The sequence below is a fragment of the Columba livia genome, chromosome 22, assembly GCF_036013475.1.
Source record: "Columba livia isolate bColLiv1 breed racing homer chromosome 22, bColLiv1.pat.W.v2, whole genome shotgun sequence".
NCBI lineage: Eukaryota > Metazoa > Chordata > Aves > Columbiformes > Columbidae > Columba > Columba livia.
Window position 1 is genome coordinate 4,921,443 of NC_088623.1, and position 20,803 is coordinate 4,942,245.

Below are 20,803 nucleotides of genomic sequence, written 5' to 3' on the forward strand. Positions count from 1 at the left end.
CATCCCTGGAGGGCTGGACAGACGGACATGAGGTTCTCAGGACATGGGACAGGGCTGGGTTATGGGTGGACTCCATGACCATGAGGGGCTTTTCCAACCAAACCCATTCTGTGATTCCACAACTCGCCGAATCCCCTGGGGACGTGTCCAACTCTGCGCAGCCGCTCCACCACCGCTCCGTTCCCAGCCCGCCCCTGCGCAGCCGCTCCACCACCGCTCCGTTCCCAGCCCGCCCCTGCGCAGCCGCTCCACCACCGCTCCGTTCCCAGCCCGCCCCTGCGCAGCCGCTCCACCGCCGCTCCACCACCGCTCCGCCGCTGAGGGAGCCCGCGGGTCCGGCTCGGCCCCGCTCCGGGGAGGCGCTTCCTCCTCGGCGGCGAGCGGCGCCCCGCCCTCTTTCCGGCGCGCGCGGTCACGTGGGTGGGCTCGGCGCTCGGCCCGCCTGGCCGGCTCGGGGCTCGGCTGGCTCAGTCTGGCGCGAGCGGCCGAGCGGCCCGGAGCGGCGCGGCGGGAGCGGCGGGGGCGCTCGGGCCCGGGCGGCGGCGGCAGGCGGAGCGGGGGGGGCCCGAGAGGGCGCGGCGGAGCCTGGCGGCGGCGGAGCGGCCTGGGGGCTCCCCCCGGCGTGCGCGGGCCGAGCGGGCCGGGCCGGCGGCCGCGGCGGGGCTATGATGCGCCCGCTGTGGGGCTCCGCACCCCCGTGTGTCCCCCAGGCAGGTCCGGCCCGCGGCTGAGAACCCCCCACCGGCGGTGAGTGCGGGCCTGGCGGGCTGCGGGGGGGGTGTCGGCGCGGCCCGGTGGGCTCGGGAAGCCTCGGCGGCCGCGCGGCGGAGGCCCGGCCCCCCGCTCCGGGCGGGGGCGGCGCTGCGGGCCGGGCCGCGGGGCGGGGAAGGCCCGGGCTGGCGGGGCCGTTCGGCCGCGGCGGGGATGGCAACGGCACCGGGCCGGGCTGGCGGCGCCGACCTCGGGCCGCGGTGTGTGGGAGCGCCGGGCGCTGCCCCGGGTGCGCTGCGCCCGGGAGAAGTTTGACTTCTCTGGTGTAGATTTCCCGTGGACCCTGTTTTTACGTTGGAGCGGGGAGAGGCCGGGATGGGGTGAGGAGAAAGGGATCTTAATTTTCTCAGCGCCCTCCCACTTCCGCGCTGTTTTCCTCTCTTCGGTGCTGTTTTCCCCTTTTACGCTGGGATTTCTGTAGCCTTTAGAAAGCTGGATAAAGACCTGTCTGCCCCTTATGCTGCAGGCGGTGAGTGGAAGTGCAGTATTTCCACTGGGGAGCCTCATTCTCTGCGTGCCCTTAGGATCAGCAGGTTGCCGTGCAAGGTGGCAGGCCCCATACACTGCTTAGAAAAAGGCTTTTAATTCTGTTTCTTGTTCCGGCCCAACCTGCTGCCCCTCAGAAGTCCTAATGAGTTCTCTCCCTTTCCAGGTATGGCCTCACAGCTGCAGGTGTTCTCCCCTCCGTCAGTATCCTCGAGTGCCTTCTGCAGTGCCAAGAAACTGAAAGTGGAGCCCTCTGTCTGGGATGTTTCAGGACAGAGCAGCAGTGACAAGTATTACACCCACAGCAAAAACCTCCCAGCAGCTCAAGGGCAAGCCAGCTCCTCTCATCAGGTAGCCAACTTCAGCATCCCCGCGTACGATCAGAACCTCCTTCTCCCCGCTCCCTCAGTCGAGCACATTGTGGTCACGGCAGCCGACAGCACGGGCAGCAGCACAACCGCGTCCTTCCAGAACAGCCAAACCCTCACTCACAGGAGCAACGTTTCTTTACTGGAACCCTACCAAAAATGTGGATTAAAAAGGAAAAGTGAAGAGGTCGACAGCAACGGTAGTGTGCAGATAATTGAGGAACATCCACCTCTCATGCTGCAAAACAGACCTGCGGTGGGTGCTGCGGCCACAACCACCACGGTAACCACTAAAAGCAGCAGTTCCAGTGGTGAAGGGGATTATCAGCTGGTCCAGCATGAGATCCTGTGCTCTATGACAAACAGCTACGAGGTCCTGGAATTTCTGGGCCGAGGGACGTTTGGGCAGGTGGCGAAATGCTGGAAACGTAGCACGAAGGAGATTGTAGCCATCAAAATCCTGAAGAACCATCCTTCCTATGCTAGGCAGGGCCAGATAGAGGTGAGCATCCTCTCTCGCTTGAGCAGTGAGAATGCTGATGAATATAACTTTGTTCGCTCCTACGAGTGCTTTCAACACAAGAATCATACATGCCTTGTATTTGAGATGCTAGAACAGAACTTGTATGATTTCTTAAAGCAAAATAAGTTCAGTCCTTTGCCCCTGAAATACATCCGGCCGATTCTGCAGCAAGTGGCCACTGCCTTGATGAAGCTGAAGAGCTTGGGGCTGATACACGCCGATTTGAAACCAGAAAACATCATGTTGGTGGATCCCGCGCGCCAGCCCTACCGAGTGAAGGTGATCGACTTCGGTTCAGCCAGCCATGTGTCCAAGGCCGTGTGTTCCACGTACCTGCAGTCGCGCTATTACAGGTAAGTGCTGACACGATGCTCCCTTCCGTGTGCTGCATGAGCAAAGTAAAGCTGAACCTGGTGGGGTACTGGGATTTTCCTCCATAAATACTTAACTCTTCTGCCAGTAGCTTTAATCCCAGTGAGAAGGGGGAGGAAATGATCAGCCTGTCCCCTGTTCTGCACGATCTCTGGAGATTTTACTGAAAATGGTATATAAATAAAACTTCTGCTTTGCAAGTGTGACGTAGCATGCAGTCCAATACCTTCCTCTTACCCCTAATTAGTGCAGTAAGTTGATTTTACCCTGTCGCCAGTTTGTGACAGAGCAAACAGCAAAGCAGTATGCTACTAGTATAATAAGTGGCACGTTTGGGGTTTTTTGCCCCGATCTGAAACTAGTCCATTCACTGTGGTCATTTAGAAGGCGGAGAAGCCAAAGGGATGCCAGTTTCTTTTTATCCTGTTTCTTGTGCTTCCGCCTTTGTCTGAACCCGCTTCAGGAGCACGACTTCCTGTGTCAACCCTCGATAAGTCGCGCTTCTGTGGGACCCGTCGCTCTTCTAAAACGGCGACGAGCGAGATCTCTGCTTCCCTTAGCAAAATCTAGAAAAGGCTTCTACCCTACTCCTCTTGAAGAATTAAACTATGGGCAAAAATGGTAAAACTCAGAAACTGTGTAGATAAAGCAAAATGTGGGTTTTCCTTCAGTTCTTCCTCCAGCTTGGTTCTGTTAATTGTGTGTGTTTCAATATAAGTAGCAGTAGACGTCAGTAAATTGATTCAGAAAGAACTGCTGGCATCAAAGGGACATGAAAAGGTCTGTGCTGCATTGTCAGGGTGGCTTTCAGTGGAACGTGAGCTCACTTGACGCAAAACTTAACTACTATCTAGTCCTTCCAGCCGAGACGAGCCAGAGGACTCGAGACACTCCACCCTGTGTCTCTGCCCTGTTTGATGTCTTTCCTGTCCTCCTAGCTCGGTTTAAAGCCCTGTCTTATTGTGGGCTTGTTCTGTTTGTCCCTCACGTTCCCCGTATTCTTGCCCCCTTTGTTTTGTTTTTAGTTTTTCCTCCCTCCAACACTGAGCACCAGCTTTCTGTGACATTTCTTCCATGTGATAGAGACTTTTCTTAATCCATTCCTCATGATCTTCATTCAGCCTGTTGGCCCTGATCTCTTCCAGTTCTAAACTATTGCTATATTTTGTAACGCGGTTGTCTTCTGTGCGCCATGGCTCTGTTACAATGCTCGCTGTCTAAAATGCGTTATCAGTTGTTTGTTGTTGTCGCTTTGCAAGAGGTGACCACTGATCAAGAATCTGCTCTATCTGACTTGCAACACATGTGAGCAAAGCAGTTTGGAGAGGCACATAGTGCTTTCCAGCTTCTGATATCGTAAAAAACAGGTTCGCTGAGGCAAAAAGCAGCAAGGGATGATAAATATCTTAAAGGGGCTGCTGGGAATGAAGTGTGTGAACTCCAGGCCTGTTGTGCCTCCCTGATGAGGGGTGACTGACGCTGCCAGAAGGGCAAATAACCTGAGATTAGATGGTGTTTAAGACTGTCTGCTTGACTGAAGTTAAGAATGCTGTGATGTGGAAAGCTAATATTTAGAGATATGTAATTAGTTTAATGGTGATGATTACTAAAATCCATAATCTAGGAATTTATGGAGATGGCATAGAAACCAGCTTATTGTGGGAGAACCGGATTGCTTTAACCATGTTCACATCAAACTAGTGTTCAGATGAGTTCTAAGGCGGGATTTTTTTCAATGCTGTGCTTAATAAAACAGTATAGACCAAGTCTTCATTTGGATCTGTCAGCCATTAACAATAAACTTCTTGTTCTGTGTTCACTTTTTTGTCCTCCATACCTGTTACTGGCGCTTGTGTAACCTCTGTCTCCTGTAGAGACATCTAAACCAGCCAAACTCAGGTACTGTATATATATATATATACACCCTAGAAGAAAAGCCTTCATACTTGTAAGCAGTGACCAGTTTCTGTGCCAGTCCTGAGATCTCTTAGCAGTAATTCTCAACCTGAAAACCAGAATATATGCTCGTTATAATACACCAGGTCTGGAAGGGTATGGCTGCTTTTGCTGTCCCCGGGGAGGATAAAGGATGGATGGGAGCAGACAGCTGGCAGAAATGAAACATCCCTGGGAAGCCTGAGCTCCCTGCTGTTCCGAGAGTGAGATTCACTCATGTCCTGTGTTATATGTCAGTCTGGCCATCACATCACGCGAGTCTCCCGGCATCCTGATGTTCCCTGTGGGTCGGTGTAAAGGCACCTGGCAAACTGGAGCTCCTGAGCTGAAGGATTTGGGCTGTGAAAAGGCGACACTGGGTGTTGATGGAGCTCAGGGTGCAATGGTATCTGTTTCTTACCTCTGCGTTGGGCTACATGACCTACTTCTGTCCCAGTCCTGCTGGCCTGGAAGCCGCAGTGCGTGCTGCCAAATCTCGCCCTCTGCTCACTAATCCAGCTCTGAGCGGCGATCACGTTGTTCACCGCATTGCTATTTGCAGTTGTACAAGCTTCGTGTTACCGTCGTGCTTCACAAGACAGGGCTGAAGACCCGTGTGTAAACATGGTCTGTTTTGATATGCTGAAAGTGAGTCCCGGATTTTTCCGCTGCTGCTGTGAATCCTCTCTCTTCTGAGAGTGCCTGAGTGTATTTGCCAACTTTGGAAGTCAGAGTTTGGCAAGCGTGTATGCAAAGAAAGAATGTTGTTGATTTCTATTTCAAAGAGCTTAAGATCGTCAAATCACTTCAGTGCCTGACAGCCCGGCTATGGAAGTGACCTCTGCCTGTTGTTCTGTTTCAACCGACATCTCATGAGGCCACCAACTGTGGTGGTGCAAAAGGACATGAGAGAGATTGGGATTTACCATCTCTGTCCTGCAATGAGAATGAAATCAGGTGGCTTGCAAGGTCATTTATTCAGTTTTAGGGACTCAGTTCCTAGAGCTCAGCCTGCTATCACTTTGGTATTGAGGTTTCAGGATATATAAGTCTATTCCAGCATGTTGGTAAAGACTAACAAACTACCACATCCAGCCTTTGTTGCCACTAATCTCTCTTTCTGTTGGAATTGATGGGATTTTTTTTAATGCACTTTGAGGGATTAACATGCTTTGCTTATTCCACAAGTTTGTTTGCTGCTCCAAACCAAGGAAACTCATGCACGCAGCTCTCCATGTGCCAGGTTTGGGTCCTATCTGAACTGGAAATTCCTGCAGAAGTAGGATAACCTAAAGGATAACACAGTGTGTTGCTGATGTCTAGTAGATTTATATGGGGTTCTGAAAACCCTGTGTGAATGGCTGCATCGTACCTGCTCTGCTTGTGAAGACCAAGGTGCTACAGAAATGGATTCGTCTGGTTTGCACCTGTTAGACAATTGGATGTGTTCTATCGGAGTTCTTTAAATGTTTAGCAGGACATTCAGCATTTGAATATCAGATACTTATTGTATTTGCACGATCATTTTTTATTTTCATGTACGCGAAACAGTTCCAAAGCCGATTGCTGCCAGGGATAGACAAACAATAAGGTAGAGACAGATAAATGTCATGTAGAGCAGGCGTCAGAATGTCTTAGCTTAAATGATCTATTATTTAGATTACTAAAGGTATATGATTGTTCTGGTTTTGGGGGGGACTCAGACATACCAGAAGAATCTCCGTGCTTTAAACCTGACCAACAGAGGGTAGATATGAACTCGCTGCAGGAGGCAGCTGGTTCAGGTCCGTTGTTTTTTGGTAGATCTTGTGCTTTCTCAGGGACACCGTGATGAGTACATTTGTTTTGGAGACTGCCTCATGGTAACCGTGTAGTCACCTAGAACAAAAGCTGTATCTGTGTCACGACAACACTAAGGGTGATTAATTGGAGAGTCAGTGCCGTGTACAAACATTTGGGAGGTACGTTCAAGCTGAAAAGTTGAGGAAGGTGTCATATCTATTGACACCTGTACGTTATGCAAGCCCAATATTCTAGAATTCTGCAGAAAGACCAGAACTGGTTTCAGAGCCTTTTTTAACAACAGAAATATATCCACATTGCAACACAAGAAATTTAATGCAAGCCCTGGGGTGTGTTATCCCGATCACAACCAGAAAACAGGTAACCTGGAGTTTAGGACTTATCTGTCTTTGTTTGCACTTGCGTTAGTTACACGTGAAGAAGATCAAGGTTCTGTGTTTCCTGTACTTTCCAGAGTAAATTCCCACACCAGCTCACGTGGTTTCTGCAGCTCTTGGGTTTTGTGCTGTATGCAAATGTGTGACCAGAACTCGGCCTGACAGAACGGCAGCAGTTGGTTTCAGAGCTCCGCGTAGGTGAAGAGTTGTGCTAAAACATCCTTTTGTGTTATGAGTCAATCCCAGGCACAAATCTCCCTGAAATTCCAACCTGTTGCCGAAGCAAATCCTCCCTGGAGTCTGAGGTTTTTTCATCACCTTCTTGTCAAGGCCAGGCAGGTAGAGTTTGCATTAGGTGTGGTTCAGAAACCTGTAACACAACCTTGCAGAGCAGTCACAATTGCCAACTGTGTTCTGTCCATCCGTTTCAAACCCAAAACTCTCCAAGCAAACCCCGGGTGAAAAGCCACTGCTAGAAACCAAGCAGCTCTCCAAAAAGCTCCTTTTTCTGGCTCTGCAGATGTGCTTCTTTTCCACATGAAAACGGGCAGCCTTCTGCAGCTGGTCACCTGGGAGCTTGACACCTTCTTCCCGAAAAGTCTGAGCCCCATTTGCTACAATTTTCTTCTGAATTCTCTTAGGGCAGGTTGTGTGCTGTCTCAGGGCTGCTTCACACCGTACGTACTGTCAGGTGTAATTACACTGCTTACTGAAGGGGTAGCTTCGTATCCCAATTACATAAAGGCCACCTAGGAGTTGGGGGGCACCGCAGCGATAAAATGTGCCACTAACTGTTAAAAAAGTTGCGATCTGTTAGGCCACTTGAAGAAATATTTCCTGCTTTCAGGTGAATCAGCTTGCCACAGTTTTACCTGTGCTTGGGGTAGTTTACAGGAAAGAACAGAGATTTAAAATTTGTTTTCTTTTTTTTTCACCAGAGCTCCCGAAATTATTCTGGGTTTACCATTCTGCGAAGCCATAGACATGTGGTCGCTGGGCTGTGTGATCGCGGAGCTGTTTCTGGGCTGGCCGCTGTATCCGGGAGCGTCTGAGTACGACCAGGTGAGACCGCGTGGTTCAAAGGAAATCGCGACGATCGGCGTCCGGACCCTGCGTCAAATTTCATCTCGTATCAATCATCTGTCATCTTCAATTCATTTTCTGTGGTGTTCCCATTGCCTGTCTCTCTCTGTTGTACAGGAGAGCATGGAGTTCCATGTGTTTTGAGTTGAATGTAGTCACTCAATATATCGAGTTAATTTACAGTTAACCCCCTGGCTTCCAAACCCTAAAGCTGTTGAAATGCCTCCCTTTCAAAACACAAGTGAGGTGTGTGTCCTGGCTTGAGACGCCCTCTATAATTTCACCATGAGGGCAGTTTTTCCGTGTGGAGGCAGAGCAAGCCCATCATTCCTGCCCTGTTAATACCCACAGCAGCCCTCATGTTTCATGCAAAGTGTGGGTTCCAAACCGTCTCTGGAATACAAGGGCAAGAGCCTGAAAAGGCATCTTGAACTAATTAGTCCTTACTGTGGATACTTAGCATTATTACCTGGGCTAGCCAGCTGCCTATAAAAGGGCAAAAAGTCTATACAAGAATTTTATTTGAGGATGACTCGTCCAGTGCGGTTTTTATGCTGTTAGCTTGTTACAATGTGTAGTTTTCCTTATGTGATAAAATATATGAAAACTTACTAAGTTTGAAAACTTACTTGTGTTAGATCTTCCCAGCGCTGTAAATTTCCAAAGGAAACACAGTGGTACCTTACTGAGCAGCATGAGTTAGGAAATAACTGAGGTACGCGGTGGTTTCCTTGCACGCTGAGTTTTGTGTAATTCTGAGAACCTTATCTAGTCGTGGAGGTGGGTGGAGGTGCTTTTTCCATTGCTTAACAGATAGGGTATTGCAGTCCTTTGTGAGGCAGCAGGAGGTGTGACTCCATGTGCTTGATTTTGATATCTCAATTGCCCTTGAAAAATAGGGATGACTTGCTTTTGTGTGTTCTGAGATTCTACAGCAGCAACGGAAAGCTCAGCTACAACTTAGGAGAGGGGAGAGTCATGACAACGGCAACGGCACATTTCTCACTGACAGCAAATAGCATTAGCAATTGTGCAACATCTGGAATTTTCTTTCCTAGATTCGTTATATTTCACAAACTCAAGGCCTTCCAGCGGAGTATCTTCTCAGTGCGGGAACGAAAACAAGCAGGTTTTTTAACAGAGATCCGAATTTGGGATACCCACTGTGGAGGCTGAAGGTTTGTCCGTCTTTTTAATTCCCAGTTCTGTTTTGTTCATTGATGTCTTGATATAAATTTACTCTCAGTTTTAGTGCGATGCAAAAACATCCCGAGTGGAGATTGGATTTGCAATGCCGTTCAGATATAGCTGATTGGTGTATTTTGTTTCAGAAACAATACAGACCTCCTGGTGCTCAGCTGACAATAGCAGCTGTGCGTGATAGTACCAGCAAAGAGTGGGTGTTAAAGTAATTGAGATAATGGTTACTTATTATGGCCTGCTCAGTCTTGGTGCAGCATGTCATCTTGTTGTCATCTCCTGACAATACAAAGAGTAAAAGAGGGAGTGTTCCATGGCGGTGTTTGTTAGTTTAACAGAAATATATTTGTGTATTGGCAGAGGACAGGAGAGTATCGGATATATGCTTCATTTGCATTTAAAGCTGGGCAGCAAAAGGAAGGGGATTTTGCCGCATTCTTTGTAAAAGAGCTATTTAAAACATTTATAGCCTCTTCCTAAATCAGAAATCATCAGTTCTTCTGGCATTAGCACTACCTAATGAAGCCTTGAAATGAAATCATCCTGTTGTTAATTCAGCTTTGCAATGAGTGATCTTTCTAGTTGAGGAAATGGGAACCTAAAGCTGGTTTGTTTTGGCCTTCTGGCATGTGATTTGTTTTAAAGCAGGCAAAAGACCACCCGGCATGGCTCTTCTCTTGCTGCTTTTTCTTAATCAATATGCAATATCTGTGTTTATATTACCAAATGCTTTCCTTTCTAGACCCCTGAAGAACATGAGTTGGAGACAGGTATAAAATCAAAAGAAGCTCGGAAATATATATTCAACTGTTTGGATGATATGGCGCAGGTATGTGGGCGTCTCGTAACACACAGATAACTATCTCGTTAATTACACACATTATTGGGATCTCTAAAAATGAGTCTCCTGTGCTGGAGCAGTCCTCTTCCTTTCAGAACGTTGATGTAGGTTTGTGGTGGTGCTAATTTGCATCAGAAATCACCGTATTAAAGACTATCAAAATGTTAATTGTGGAGCTGTTAGAAATTTATTGGGTTTTCTTAGGCCTTGATCCGGTAGATGTGACAAATGTGCTTAGCTGGTTATCGCTAGAAGTAGTCAAGCACCTCTGGATGTGTTTATAGGATTAGGTCTCTTATTGGACTTTGGAAATATTGACAAGAACGACAGATCGTTCTGTTTTCAGAGGTAAAATGAAGGAATATGTGAGTGGTTTTAATACCATGAGGCCTTGAATCTCAATTTTCTGTTGCTTTTGTAGCTGTTATCGCTTTACATCTGCACAGAGAATGTAGAATCTTGCCATTCTGATTTGCTGATAATACCAGGCAGTGGAGAATGGAGTCTGGCTGATACCTGTTGAACAGACCAACTTCACGTTGGGATGAGAATTCCATCTGCGAGTTCGACTCTTTCTATAGAATGAGCAAGGGAAAGGGTGTGTTAGCACTCTAGTACCTAAAGTTAAGCTGGCTAAGAGACAGAAGTGCTTAATAAATATTTTTTCTTGATGTGAAATTACTGAATTGTTAAGTAGCAGTTGATTTGATGTTTGTGTGAACTGCTCTCATTTTATTTTCAAGGTGAATATGTCTACAGACTTAGAAGGGACTGACATGTTGGCAGAGAAGGCTGACCGAAGGGAATACATTGACTTGTTGAAGAAAATGTTGACAATTGATGCAGATAAGAGAATTACTCCACTGAAGACTTTGAACCATCCGTTCGTCACAATGACACATCTCCTGGATTTCCCACACAGTAACCAGTAGGCTGCCTTAGATTTCTTGGTTTGTTTCAGGAGGACTCATTGGAAATGTAGAACAGCACTATTCTGCTTTCTGTCAATGCTGTTTTCTGCAGTTTCAGGCTGGTCTGAAAATAGCAATGGCATGTGTAAGGAATGGAATGTTCATAGGCTTCCTTTTCATGTTTTAGGACATTCTTTGTTGTTTTTTTTTTTTTAAAAAAAAAGAACTTAAAGGCATTTGTATAAGGTTGGGAATCTGTCGTGTCTTTGTGCTGGTTTTACATATCTGATATTTTCCTTCTGTCATTCTGTTTCAGTGTGAAATCTTGCTTTCAGAACATGGAGATTTGCAAGCGAAGAGTTAACATGTATGATACAGTGAATCAGATTAAGAGCCCGTTCACGACTCATGTTGCTCCTAATACAAGCACAAATCTGACCATGAGCTTTAACAACCAGCTCAACACAGTACACAATCAGGTACAGCATCTGTTATCTGTTTTACACTAATCAAAGAAACCGAGCAGTCTAAGTTTGTGCCTTCGAGCCTAATCATGTTCTGCAAAATACTGTATTTGAATTGCTCGCTGGAATTTGTAGTCTTGTCTTGACATCTCATTTTCCAAAACTCAGACCAAGGCAGTCTCCTTACTTTACATACTCATGTTTGCCTGTCTGTTCAGCAACATAAGTGAAGTTGGTGCAATCCATAGTTTTCTCCTTTGTTGCTGTATTATCTGAAGCCTTTCCCTGGTGTTTCCTGCATATCATAATACTGATGGTTCCTCTTGTTTGTTTTATAACAAGTAGGAGTGATAAATTTGATTTATTGTTGTGGTTTTTTCCCCCTAGGCCAGTGTTTTGGCTTCCAATTCTACTGCTGCTGCTACTCTTTCGCTGGCAAACTCGGATGTCTCGCTGCTGAACTACCAGTCTGCCCTGTACCCATCGTCTGCAGCGCCGGTTGCTGGAGTGGCACAGCAGAGCGTTTCCTTGCAGCCCGGAACCACCCAGATCTGCACGCAAACTGACCCGTTCCAGCAAACGTTCATCGTTTGTCCCCCTGCTTTTCAAAGTAAGTGGAGAAACCCTTTGTTGTGGTGCTGTGGTTGCAGCTGGGCGGAAGCGAGAAGCTGTAATTTGCAGTAAATTGAGAAAGTGCAGAAGACCACGCTGTGCGTGTCGCGCGGAGCTCTTGCATCAGATGGAAGTGCGGAATGAGGTCAGGCATGTGCAGATGGTTTGGTTCTCTTCCAGGTCATGCTGGAACAGGTGACAGCATCTTACCTGCCCAGGCTGCAGTCTGCATCTGGTTGCTCAACCAGTTTTTCCCCCCCAAACTGAACGTACCAGCGTTCCGCAGGGAGCAGAGCAGCCAGACCTATCTGAAAATAAGAAAGTGTCGTGCTGAGTTTTGTGTGCCAGGAGTCGCAAGCCCTGCTGCAGCCGTGCGGTTTGCCAGCAGCAAATAGTCACAGATTGCGAATCCGTGAGGTCAGCGCAAGCCTGGCTCTGTTCATCCTGTTCATGCTTCTATCTGGATTGTGCTCGTATGAAGGGTTATATATGAACAGGGAACTGGTAGTGGAAGGTTTAAACTTTGAACTTAGTCTCAAGCAACATGGAATTAGTTGTCTGTGTTATCTGTGTTCCTGAAAACAAGACTATGGACTTCAGCGGAGCTCTGGGGGCCTGGTTGTCCATCAGTGCTCTTTGGTGTACCAGAACTGCACAAATATTACTTATTTCAGGTGTTTTTTTATTAGGATGCTTTTGTCAAAGGGAACAGCTTTTCTTTCTTTTCATGTGACCCTGTGTTCTGCCCTGACCTGATAGGAATTTGATTTTGGAAAGAAACTGAAAAAACTAATGAAGCAGCTTAGCGGTGATGTATTCTTGTCCTCCACAGCCGGACTCCAGGCAACTACAAAGCATTCTGGGTTCCCCGTGAGGATGGAGAATGCTGTCCCGATCGTACCACAAGCACCTGCAGCGCAGCCACTGCAGATCCAGTCCGGAGTGCTCACACAGGTAAAACAAATAAATTCCATAAAAATCAATAGAGCCAACCGCAACTCCTGCCACCGTCCAGGAGAACCTGGCTGCCCCGCTGGTGCTGGGGTGAGTGCAGGGGCTTCTCCCAACACTCTGAAAGGTTAAATGCAGATCTCAGACAGTGTTTTCTCATTTTGTTTTATTTTTCTGGAATATTTGAAGTCTAAACTATTTTATATCACATGCCTCCCTGCTTTTAGGCGTTTGATTTAATAACAGGAGTAAAAATACAGTTTTCAGCTGCTAAAACAGGCTGTGTTGTTTCACGGGTGTGCGCTGCCTTACAGGTAGTGCTGTACATTTTTGCCTACCCTTTAAAAATGTTTTAGAAGAAATCGTTTCTGTGAGAAGCAAGATCCCAGAAAACAGAAGTGGCAACACAGATCACTGATGGTCAGATTTCATCTTCAGGTCAACTAAATTATTTCTGAATCCTTCTCCATTAGTTACATTGCTAGTGCGAATTGATGTATAGCCATGATGTATCTACTTATGTTGTTTGCAGCTTGAACAAATGTGATAGCAAAAATCACAAATTGTTGTAAAATATGTTTTAAACATTAGTGATGTGTCATAAACTAAAACTACTTTATATTTCCAAAAACTAGTGCTTTAATATACAGGGAGTGTGCAGTGATTCACAGGTTTCATTAGCTGAAAAATTGTAATTGCCTTTATAATTAAACACACTTTTATTTATTTGCATAGTTTTAGTTTTTGCTGACACTAACACACAGTTTATTAGTTTTACTCTTCAGGCAGCATATTGTGCTTTCCTAATGGTAGAGGAGTGATTTTTAGATTGTTCAGTCCAAATAATTTAGGTGGCATTTGGTGATTGGGTTTGTTTAGCCTAACTACGCAGGTAACGGTGTCCAAAACAAAGCAGAGTACACCTGAAGGAGCCCACCTGAACCCCAGCCCTGCTTTTCCTGAGAGTGCAAACTGCACACTAAGAATCCAGTTTTAATTAGATGTTTGCTGGACTAATATGTGTCTTGGTAGTTTGATCACGGATAACTTTGCTTTTTCACAATACAAAAGACCCACGGTGCCTTCTGTTAAATCCCGTAGTTTATCTCTTTCCGAGAGCGCTGGCTGTGAATTTGCAGGCGCTGCGTCCCGCTCGGGCGCCCTTTGCGTTCCGGGCAGCGCAGCGCACACAGTGTGACTTCTCTCTGAGACCCAGTAGAGTATATCGAGAGCAGCCCACTGTCTCATTTTGACCTTTTAACTGTGTCACTGGACAGATCCCCTTCCCAAATTCCCCGTTCCTTGTGTTCCCCTCAGGGAACCGCTTAGAGGAACGCGTCTGGGTGATGGTTTCACCGCATCCATTGCAATCCAGAGTCTGCCAGCGAGGCAAAACCTTTGCTGGCCCTATTTCTGAACCCGCTTGTCCTGCCTCCGTACGTTTGTTTCACTCACTGCCTGATCTACATTTCAGGGAAGCTGTACACCACTAATGGTAGCAACTCTTCATCCTCAAGTAGCCACCATCACGCCGCAGTATGCGGTGCCCTTTACTCTGAACTGCGCAGCCGGCCGGCCGGCGCTAGTCGAACAGACGGCTGCAGTACTGGTAATTGCCTCCCTTGATTGTGTTCACTAACTGAGTTTTTTGTTTTAACTTAGACTTGCAGAGGGCATGGAAGCATGTGCCATCTTGTGGCTGTGTTCTTGCTACATCTTAATGTCTTGTTGTTTTCCTCCCCAACATTGCTGAAGCACTGTCTGACTCTGACGTTTAGTGTGGCTCTGTAAAGAATCCAGATCCATTGACTATTACTTTTTGCTAGCCTAGTATTACAAAGCTCTTCTAAGCTATACTGTAGAAGAGTTATAATTGTTCTTGTTCTTCGCTTACTGTCCTACCTTTGCCTTTTGATTGTTGAATACGAAGGAATCAGCCTTTAGCTTGACTCTGCTACAGGTACCTGGATGGCCAGAATTTGAACTACTTGGCAAGTTAGCTACATATTTTGTTTACAACATGTGTAAAGCTGCTTTGCATGTAGAAATGTTTCAGGTCATTAAGCACAGGCTAAAATCTCTAACGATAGCAAATTCTTTAATGTATTGCTTTAGAAGTCGATTTCTCTTAACCTCTGTTGAACATTGACAATAATTTTCTGGCCTTTTGTTATTTATAGCCAATTACAGGTAGCTTCCTTCATCCAGATAAAGATATTGTTCTTCACAGATACATTCAGTTCATATGTATTTCTTGGTTGAAATTAAAGGTGAGCTCTAGTATCCAAAATGGCTATAGTTAGTTTTTAGGCTATTTGGACCAATTTTTAAAAAAGATGGGGAAGGGAATGAGTACACTTTTAAGAAGCATAAGTTTTCAAAATTGTCCTCTTCTGTATTCATTTGGCACCTGCATCGGAACAACTTTGTAAGTGCCACAAAGAAGTCATTGTAAAACTCCAGAATCAGATCAGTGAAGCTCCTGAAAACATTGCAGTGCACTGAAGTGCTGCTATCCTCACATGTCTTTCAAAGCACATCCCATTATGTGAACCATGTTGTTTCTTGTGGCTTTAAAGTGGCAGTTTGAGTGTCGTTTTCTTCCAAGAGGGGGAGACCTCTGCTGAAGTGGAATTTGCTCAAGTCATACCTGTACTGAAATTCAAACCTACTCCTTTGGGTTCTCCCGAACCGAGGTGTCCGCTCCGTGTTTCGGAGGGCGGGAAGCAGGAGAGCGGGTTCTCCTGGGTCACGGCTCTGAGCTGAACAGACCCGGAGATGCGTCTCCTTTCCTCTTCAATTTGGATTGCTGAAAGGCTGCAATCTAGGCTCAGAAAACGGCAAGGGGTGACTGTAGCAGAGCTCGGGACACGAGTCGTTACCGAGGTTTTCAAAAGTGCATTTGGGCTTTTGATTCAACAGGCAAATTCAATTTTCCTGTGTGTGTGCAGTGGACTTGATGTTCAACTCCCCTGTACAGCCGTGGGGGTCAGAGCCGGCTGTCTCCAGACTGTGAGCCTGGGTTCTGAGTTCCTCTGGAGGATTAACCATTTCTGGTTGGATTCTGGGAGCCTTTGGTGTGAATTTGCTCACCTTTAGTGCTTCCGACACTTCTCCCTTGCTGCTTCCCCTGAGTTTGCATTAGCCATTTGCTAAGCTTTGCATATTTTTGTCCTTCCTCTGTCAAAACAGTTCGTCGCTTGGAAGGCCCGATTTCTGCCTCTCATTGGGAATTTATATCTTGCTGTATTAAACTCTCTGCTTTGTCTTGTGCAGGTGTTGGCTTTTGGAAAGACGCATGGTGTGACTTTTAACATATTTCTCCTTTTTTTTTAATATATATATATTATTCTGCTTATGTTGGCAGAGGTTTTAGCAGTTCTCAGCTTTGAAGGCTTCTTGTTTGGAACCAGTATTTGTAATAAGTGGATCTGTTACTTGCAGAAATATTTCATGTGAAACAGCAGGTGTTTATGGTTTTGCAGTTCAAACTGCTACAAAGAGAGCCATATCTTTACAAAATCATAGAAATATTGTACTGCCATTTTCTTTAATGCATTGTGTCAATTGGGACAGGAACATTAAAAATATTAATGACTTGAAAATATCTTCACACATCTGCCTTGTAACTACGTGTTTCTCAATGTGGCTTTTCTTAAATGCTTTAGTTGAGGTGGGGTGAATCCCACCATAGTGACACTGTCTCAATTCGAGCCCTGTAAGGCAGAAGAAGAGAAAGGACCAAATTGGCTTCGTATTTTGGAATCCTTGGGCAGAGCAGTGTGCGTAAACTTAGATACAGAAACAGTCCTGAACGCTCACGCTGCGTCTGGCGGTGCAATACCCGCTGCACTCTGCTGTGCGATATCAGCGCGCTTTCCCCAGGTGATATCTGCGGTACAAAGGTTAGCAAAGCGTCAGGGGAAGCTTGTTCCTCTGCTTTCCTCATTCTCTTACTGTACCGAGACCTTTTGAGAAAGCGCAATGATGTTGCGTTATCTCTGCAAGTTAACAATCTACACCAGTGCATTGATTGCTTGGAACAAATCTCTCTCTTGGCACCGGTAGGAACTGAAATCTAGTGAAGCCGTGTCTGTGTTTGTTGTTTTGCAGCAGGCCTGGCCGGGGGGAACCCAGCAGATTCTCCTTCCTTCCACCTGGCAGCAGCTCCCGGGGGTTGCTTTGCACAACTCTGTTCAGCCAGCGGCTGTGATTCCGGAGACGATCGGCGGCAGCCAGCAATTAGCTGACTGGAGGTAGGGATTGTGCACAGGGTCCAGCTGCGCCATCGCAGCACCGCCTGCAGCGCACACAATTCCTCCCTTCCCTTCCCTTCAAAACCACACAGGGGCTTGGTGCATCTTGCGGTGCCTGCAGCATAGTGAGGGTATTTGGGTCTTTTTTTCTTTCCCTGCTCCAGGAATACACATTCCCATGGAAATCAGTACAGCACCCTCATGCAACAGCCTTCGCTACTGACCAACCACGTGACATTAGCTACAGCGCAGCCTCTGAACGTTGGGGTTGCTCATGTTGTTCGGCAGCAGCAAAGCAGCAATGTGCCAACCAAGAAGAACAAGCAGCCGGCCCCCAGCGCAGCCAAGTAAGGCTTTTCCTTGCCCTGCCTGGAAAGACTGAGGGTGTGTTTGTGGATGTTGCCTTTATGGTGTGAAAAACCGGTCTTCTGATCACAGAGGCATTGCCTGCCTAACTTTTTAAGTTGCGTTTAAAGGTGTCTTGGAAAAAGTCTCTATGCTGCAGTCACTAGTACAAGTCATACTGATTTCAGGGGGAGTGCAAGGGATGTGGCTGCCCAAGTGCTTTACTGCACTGTATAAGGGAGGTTTTACATGTTCAGGGTGTGTTGGTGCTGTGGCAACACAAGTGACAGAATCCACATCGGTCTAAGGAGGGTTAGCAGGTTTCTGGCAGTGTTCAGACTCATCAGTCCTGTTCAGAGCATCACTGGGTGTGTTGGTCCCGCTGGGTGTGTTCTGGGGCTTGCTCTGGTGTGAGTGTGTGCACTGAGGTTCTCCTTGTGTGTGTCACATTGTTTCTTCGTGTATGTGTGCTCTGTTCTTGATGCTGGGGCTGGTTTATCCTGACGTGCTGATGCACAGCTGAATGCTGCTTTGGTTTTCTTTCAGGCCCAGCTCAACTCTAGAGACCGTGCCCTCCCAAGTTTACTCGCTCATTGGGAGCAGTCCCCTGCGCTCCACCTCCTCCTCTTCCAACGTGCTCGTCCCTGTGCAGGAGCAGCACCAGCCCATTGTGATCCCAGACACTCCAAGCCCACCTGTCAGTGTCATCACCATCCGCAGCGACACTGATGAGGAAGAGGACAGCAAATACAAACCTGCCAGGTAGGAAGTTCGTTTAGCAAGCCAGTCCTGAGCTCAGCCCAAGCGACAAGGAGAGTGGAGAACACTACAGGCAAAAGCCTTGGCTAGGCGTAAAAGCACTGTGTAAGGCAGAAAATTCTGCATCATGTTGGTTGTGCTGTTTGTGCCTCTAGTTAATCAGAACTTCATATGACAAGGAGGGAAGGTGTGAGATCCCAGAGGGGGATCTCCTGTGTCTTGTGGTATAAGCTAGAATGTTCCTCATTTGTGGTTTTTTTTTTTTTGTGTTTTTGTTTCCCTGCAGTTTGGGCATGAAGCAGAGATCCAATGTCATCAGCTACGTGACTGTTAACGACTCCCCTGATTCCGACTCCTCCCTGAACAGCCCCTACGCCACAGACCCCCTTTCCTCTCTCAGGAGTACGGGCAGTGCCCTGGAGCAGAGCAGAGGAGCGGCTGACAGCTCCAGCTCTCGGACCATCATCGTGCCACCGCTGAAAACACAGCTCAATGACTGCATCGTCGCTACCCAGGCTTCAGGTAGGTGTGCTGTCCCAGGCTGCTGTGCTCACGAGTTTTTGCCAAGGCTCAGGTGTTGTCTTATCCCTGACAGTTTAAGACTCTGCGTTGGGTCTTCAGCAGCTTTTGTTTTCACAGCTGCTGTTCTGAGAGTGCAAGTCTTGCTCGGCTTTCAGTTTCATTGATAGATTTACCTTTTGTATATGTTTGGCTGCGTTTAGAAAGATTGTAAAAATCCCCAATGATTTCTTGTAAAACCAGATTTTAAGTCGTGATTGAAGAAAAGGCTCTATTGTGGAAATACTCCTTGTGTGTTCTTTGGTTACCTAAGCTGGTTGTCACAGTGTGTGAAAGGGAAGAAGGGACTAAAGATTTAACATCTTCCAGGCATCCTGAGCAGCACCAGTAAGACCAAACCAGTGGCCTCTGTGAGTGGGCAGTCGTCAGGATGCTGCATCACGCCGACTGGGTACCGCTCGCACCGCGTGGTGACAAATGGTGTGCAGCCCCTCAATCTCAGCCAGGTGAGCCACTCACCTTATCTGCATCTTCGAGGAGCGGCTGAGGGGCCTGGGGGTTTCAGCTGGAGAACAGGAGCTGAGGGGAGACCTTCTGATCTCTGAACTGCCTGAAAGGAGCTTGGAGCCAGGGGGGTCGGGCTCTGCTCCCCGGGAACAAGCACCAGGAGCAGAGGAAACGGCCTCAACTTGCACCAGGGGAGGTTGAGGTTGGATGTGGGAACAATTTCTTCCCCAAAGGGCTGTGGGGCATTGGAACAGGCTGCCCAGGGCAGTGCTGGTGTCACCATCCCTGGAGGGCTGGACAGACGGACATGAGGTTCTCAGGACATGGGGCAGTGCCAGGGCTGGGAGAACAGTTGGTCTCCATGATCTTGAGGGGCTCTTCCAACCAAAATGATTCTGTGATTCTATTCTCTCTGCAGAACCAGCAAACGACAGTGCTGGCCTCACAGGAGAGAAGTGGAAACGCCGTCCCCCGTAGGCAGCAGGCTTACGTGGCGCCCCTCACGTCAACTATTTCTCAGGCTCCCTACACGTTTCAGCACAGCAGCCCGGTGCATCCCCACCTGGCCACGGCCAACGCGCACCTCTCCAGCCAGCCCCACATGTACACGTACGCTCCGACCACGGCGGCCACGCTGGGCTCCACCACCTCCATCGCCCACCTCTTCTCCCCTCAGGGCTCCTCGCGACACGCCACGTACGCTGCCCACCCCAGCACGCTCGTCCACCAGGTCCCCGTTAGCGTCGGCCCGAGTCTGCTCACCTCCGCAAACGTCCCGCCTGCCCAGTACCAACACCAGTTTGCTCCCCAGTCCTATATTGGTGCTTCCAGAGGATCTGCTATTTACACTGGATACCCGCTGAGCCCTACGAAGATCAACCAGTACTCGTACTTGTAGTTCCTACTAAAGCACTGTCCTGCTATAGGCCCGAGAGAGCGGAGAAGGATTTCAGGTGAACCTTTGCCTGGTAATGACTGCCCGGTTTTCGTTTCTCCTTGATCTGGTTGTGTGTTGTTCAAAAATGTCTCTAGTGAGTTCAGTCACTAACTGAGCAGCATGCTTTGTTACCAGTACGAGGGTCACTAATTAAGTTTTTAAAGATTTTGATTACTTTTTATAGATGCTTTTAAAAAGTTCATGGTTACGTTTATTTAAAATTGTTCTGTTGTGCTAATCGATAGGAGAAAGACAATTAGTGTCTGGGAAGACAGATCCTGATGACTTTTTTTAACTTGTGTAACTTAAACAAAAAGACTAGCAGATTATATTTTAGCAGCTTGCACAAATCCATGTTGCCACTAAAAAAGTAATGCACGTTTATCTCATTGTGTTGCTGGGGCAGTTTTAAAATCAAGTTTAATACTTTAACTTTTGTTCTCTAATACACTTTGTCTCTAACAAATTGCTGGTTCTGCAAAAGCCATTACATCTCCGTATATGTTACTGGCAACGTCTTTTGTTTACTTCTCTGCTTTGTTTGAGGACTGGTAGAGGTGCTGCCTTGTACCAGCAGCGCTGGGTGTTCAGGAGTCCACGTAAGCCTGGGAATCGTTTTTGTTGTGTCTCCGTAACACGGCTGAGTTTTTCTTGCATCCATTGCCGAATTCTTCTAGCTTTTCAAACCACATTCAAGATCTCACTGTGTATCAGAACTCAGCAGCTTTGCCAGGACGCTGCAGTCTTCGGTTGGCGAATGAATAGCGCAGCATCGCTCTAAAA

At 47.4% G+C, this 20,803-nt stretch overlaps 1 protein-coding gene across 5 annotated transcripts; it reads left to right on the top strand.

Annotated features, from left to right (window-relative positions):
- The first annotated feature begins 513 nt into the window (after positions 1-513).
- On the top strand, positions 514-20,486 carry HIPK1 (homeodomain interacting protein kinase 1). 5 transcript variants are annotated; one of them, XM_065038754.1, is made up of 16 exons: positions 514-747; positions 1,424-2,501; positions 7,574-7,697; positions 8,777-8,896; positions 9,661-9,747; positions 10,503-10,687; positions 10,987-11,149; positions 11,522-11,744; positions 12,579-12,700; positions 14,172-14,306; positions 16,811-16,953; positions 17,118-17,300; positions 17,845-18,060; positions 18,344-18,579; positions 18,946-19,082; positions 19,502-20,486. In XM_065038754.1, the coding sequence occupies exons 2-16, from the start codon at positions 1,426-1,428 to the stop codon at positions 19,979-19,981; spliced, it is 3,630 nt and encodes a 1,209-aa protein (XP_064894826.1). In that variant the 5' UTR covers positions 514-747; positions 1,424-1,425; the 3' UTR covers positions 19,982-20,486. The 5 variants fall into 5 exon arrangements, with proteins under 5 accessions (XP_064894826.1, XP_064894827.1, XP_064894828.1 ...); XM_065038755.1 differs by having other exon boundaries at positions 16,814-16,953; XM_065038758.1 differs by lacking the exon at positions 514-747 and adding an exon at positions 943-1,091.
- Positions 20,487-20,803: the final 317 nt, after the last annotated feature.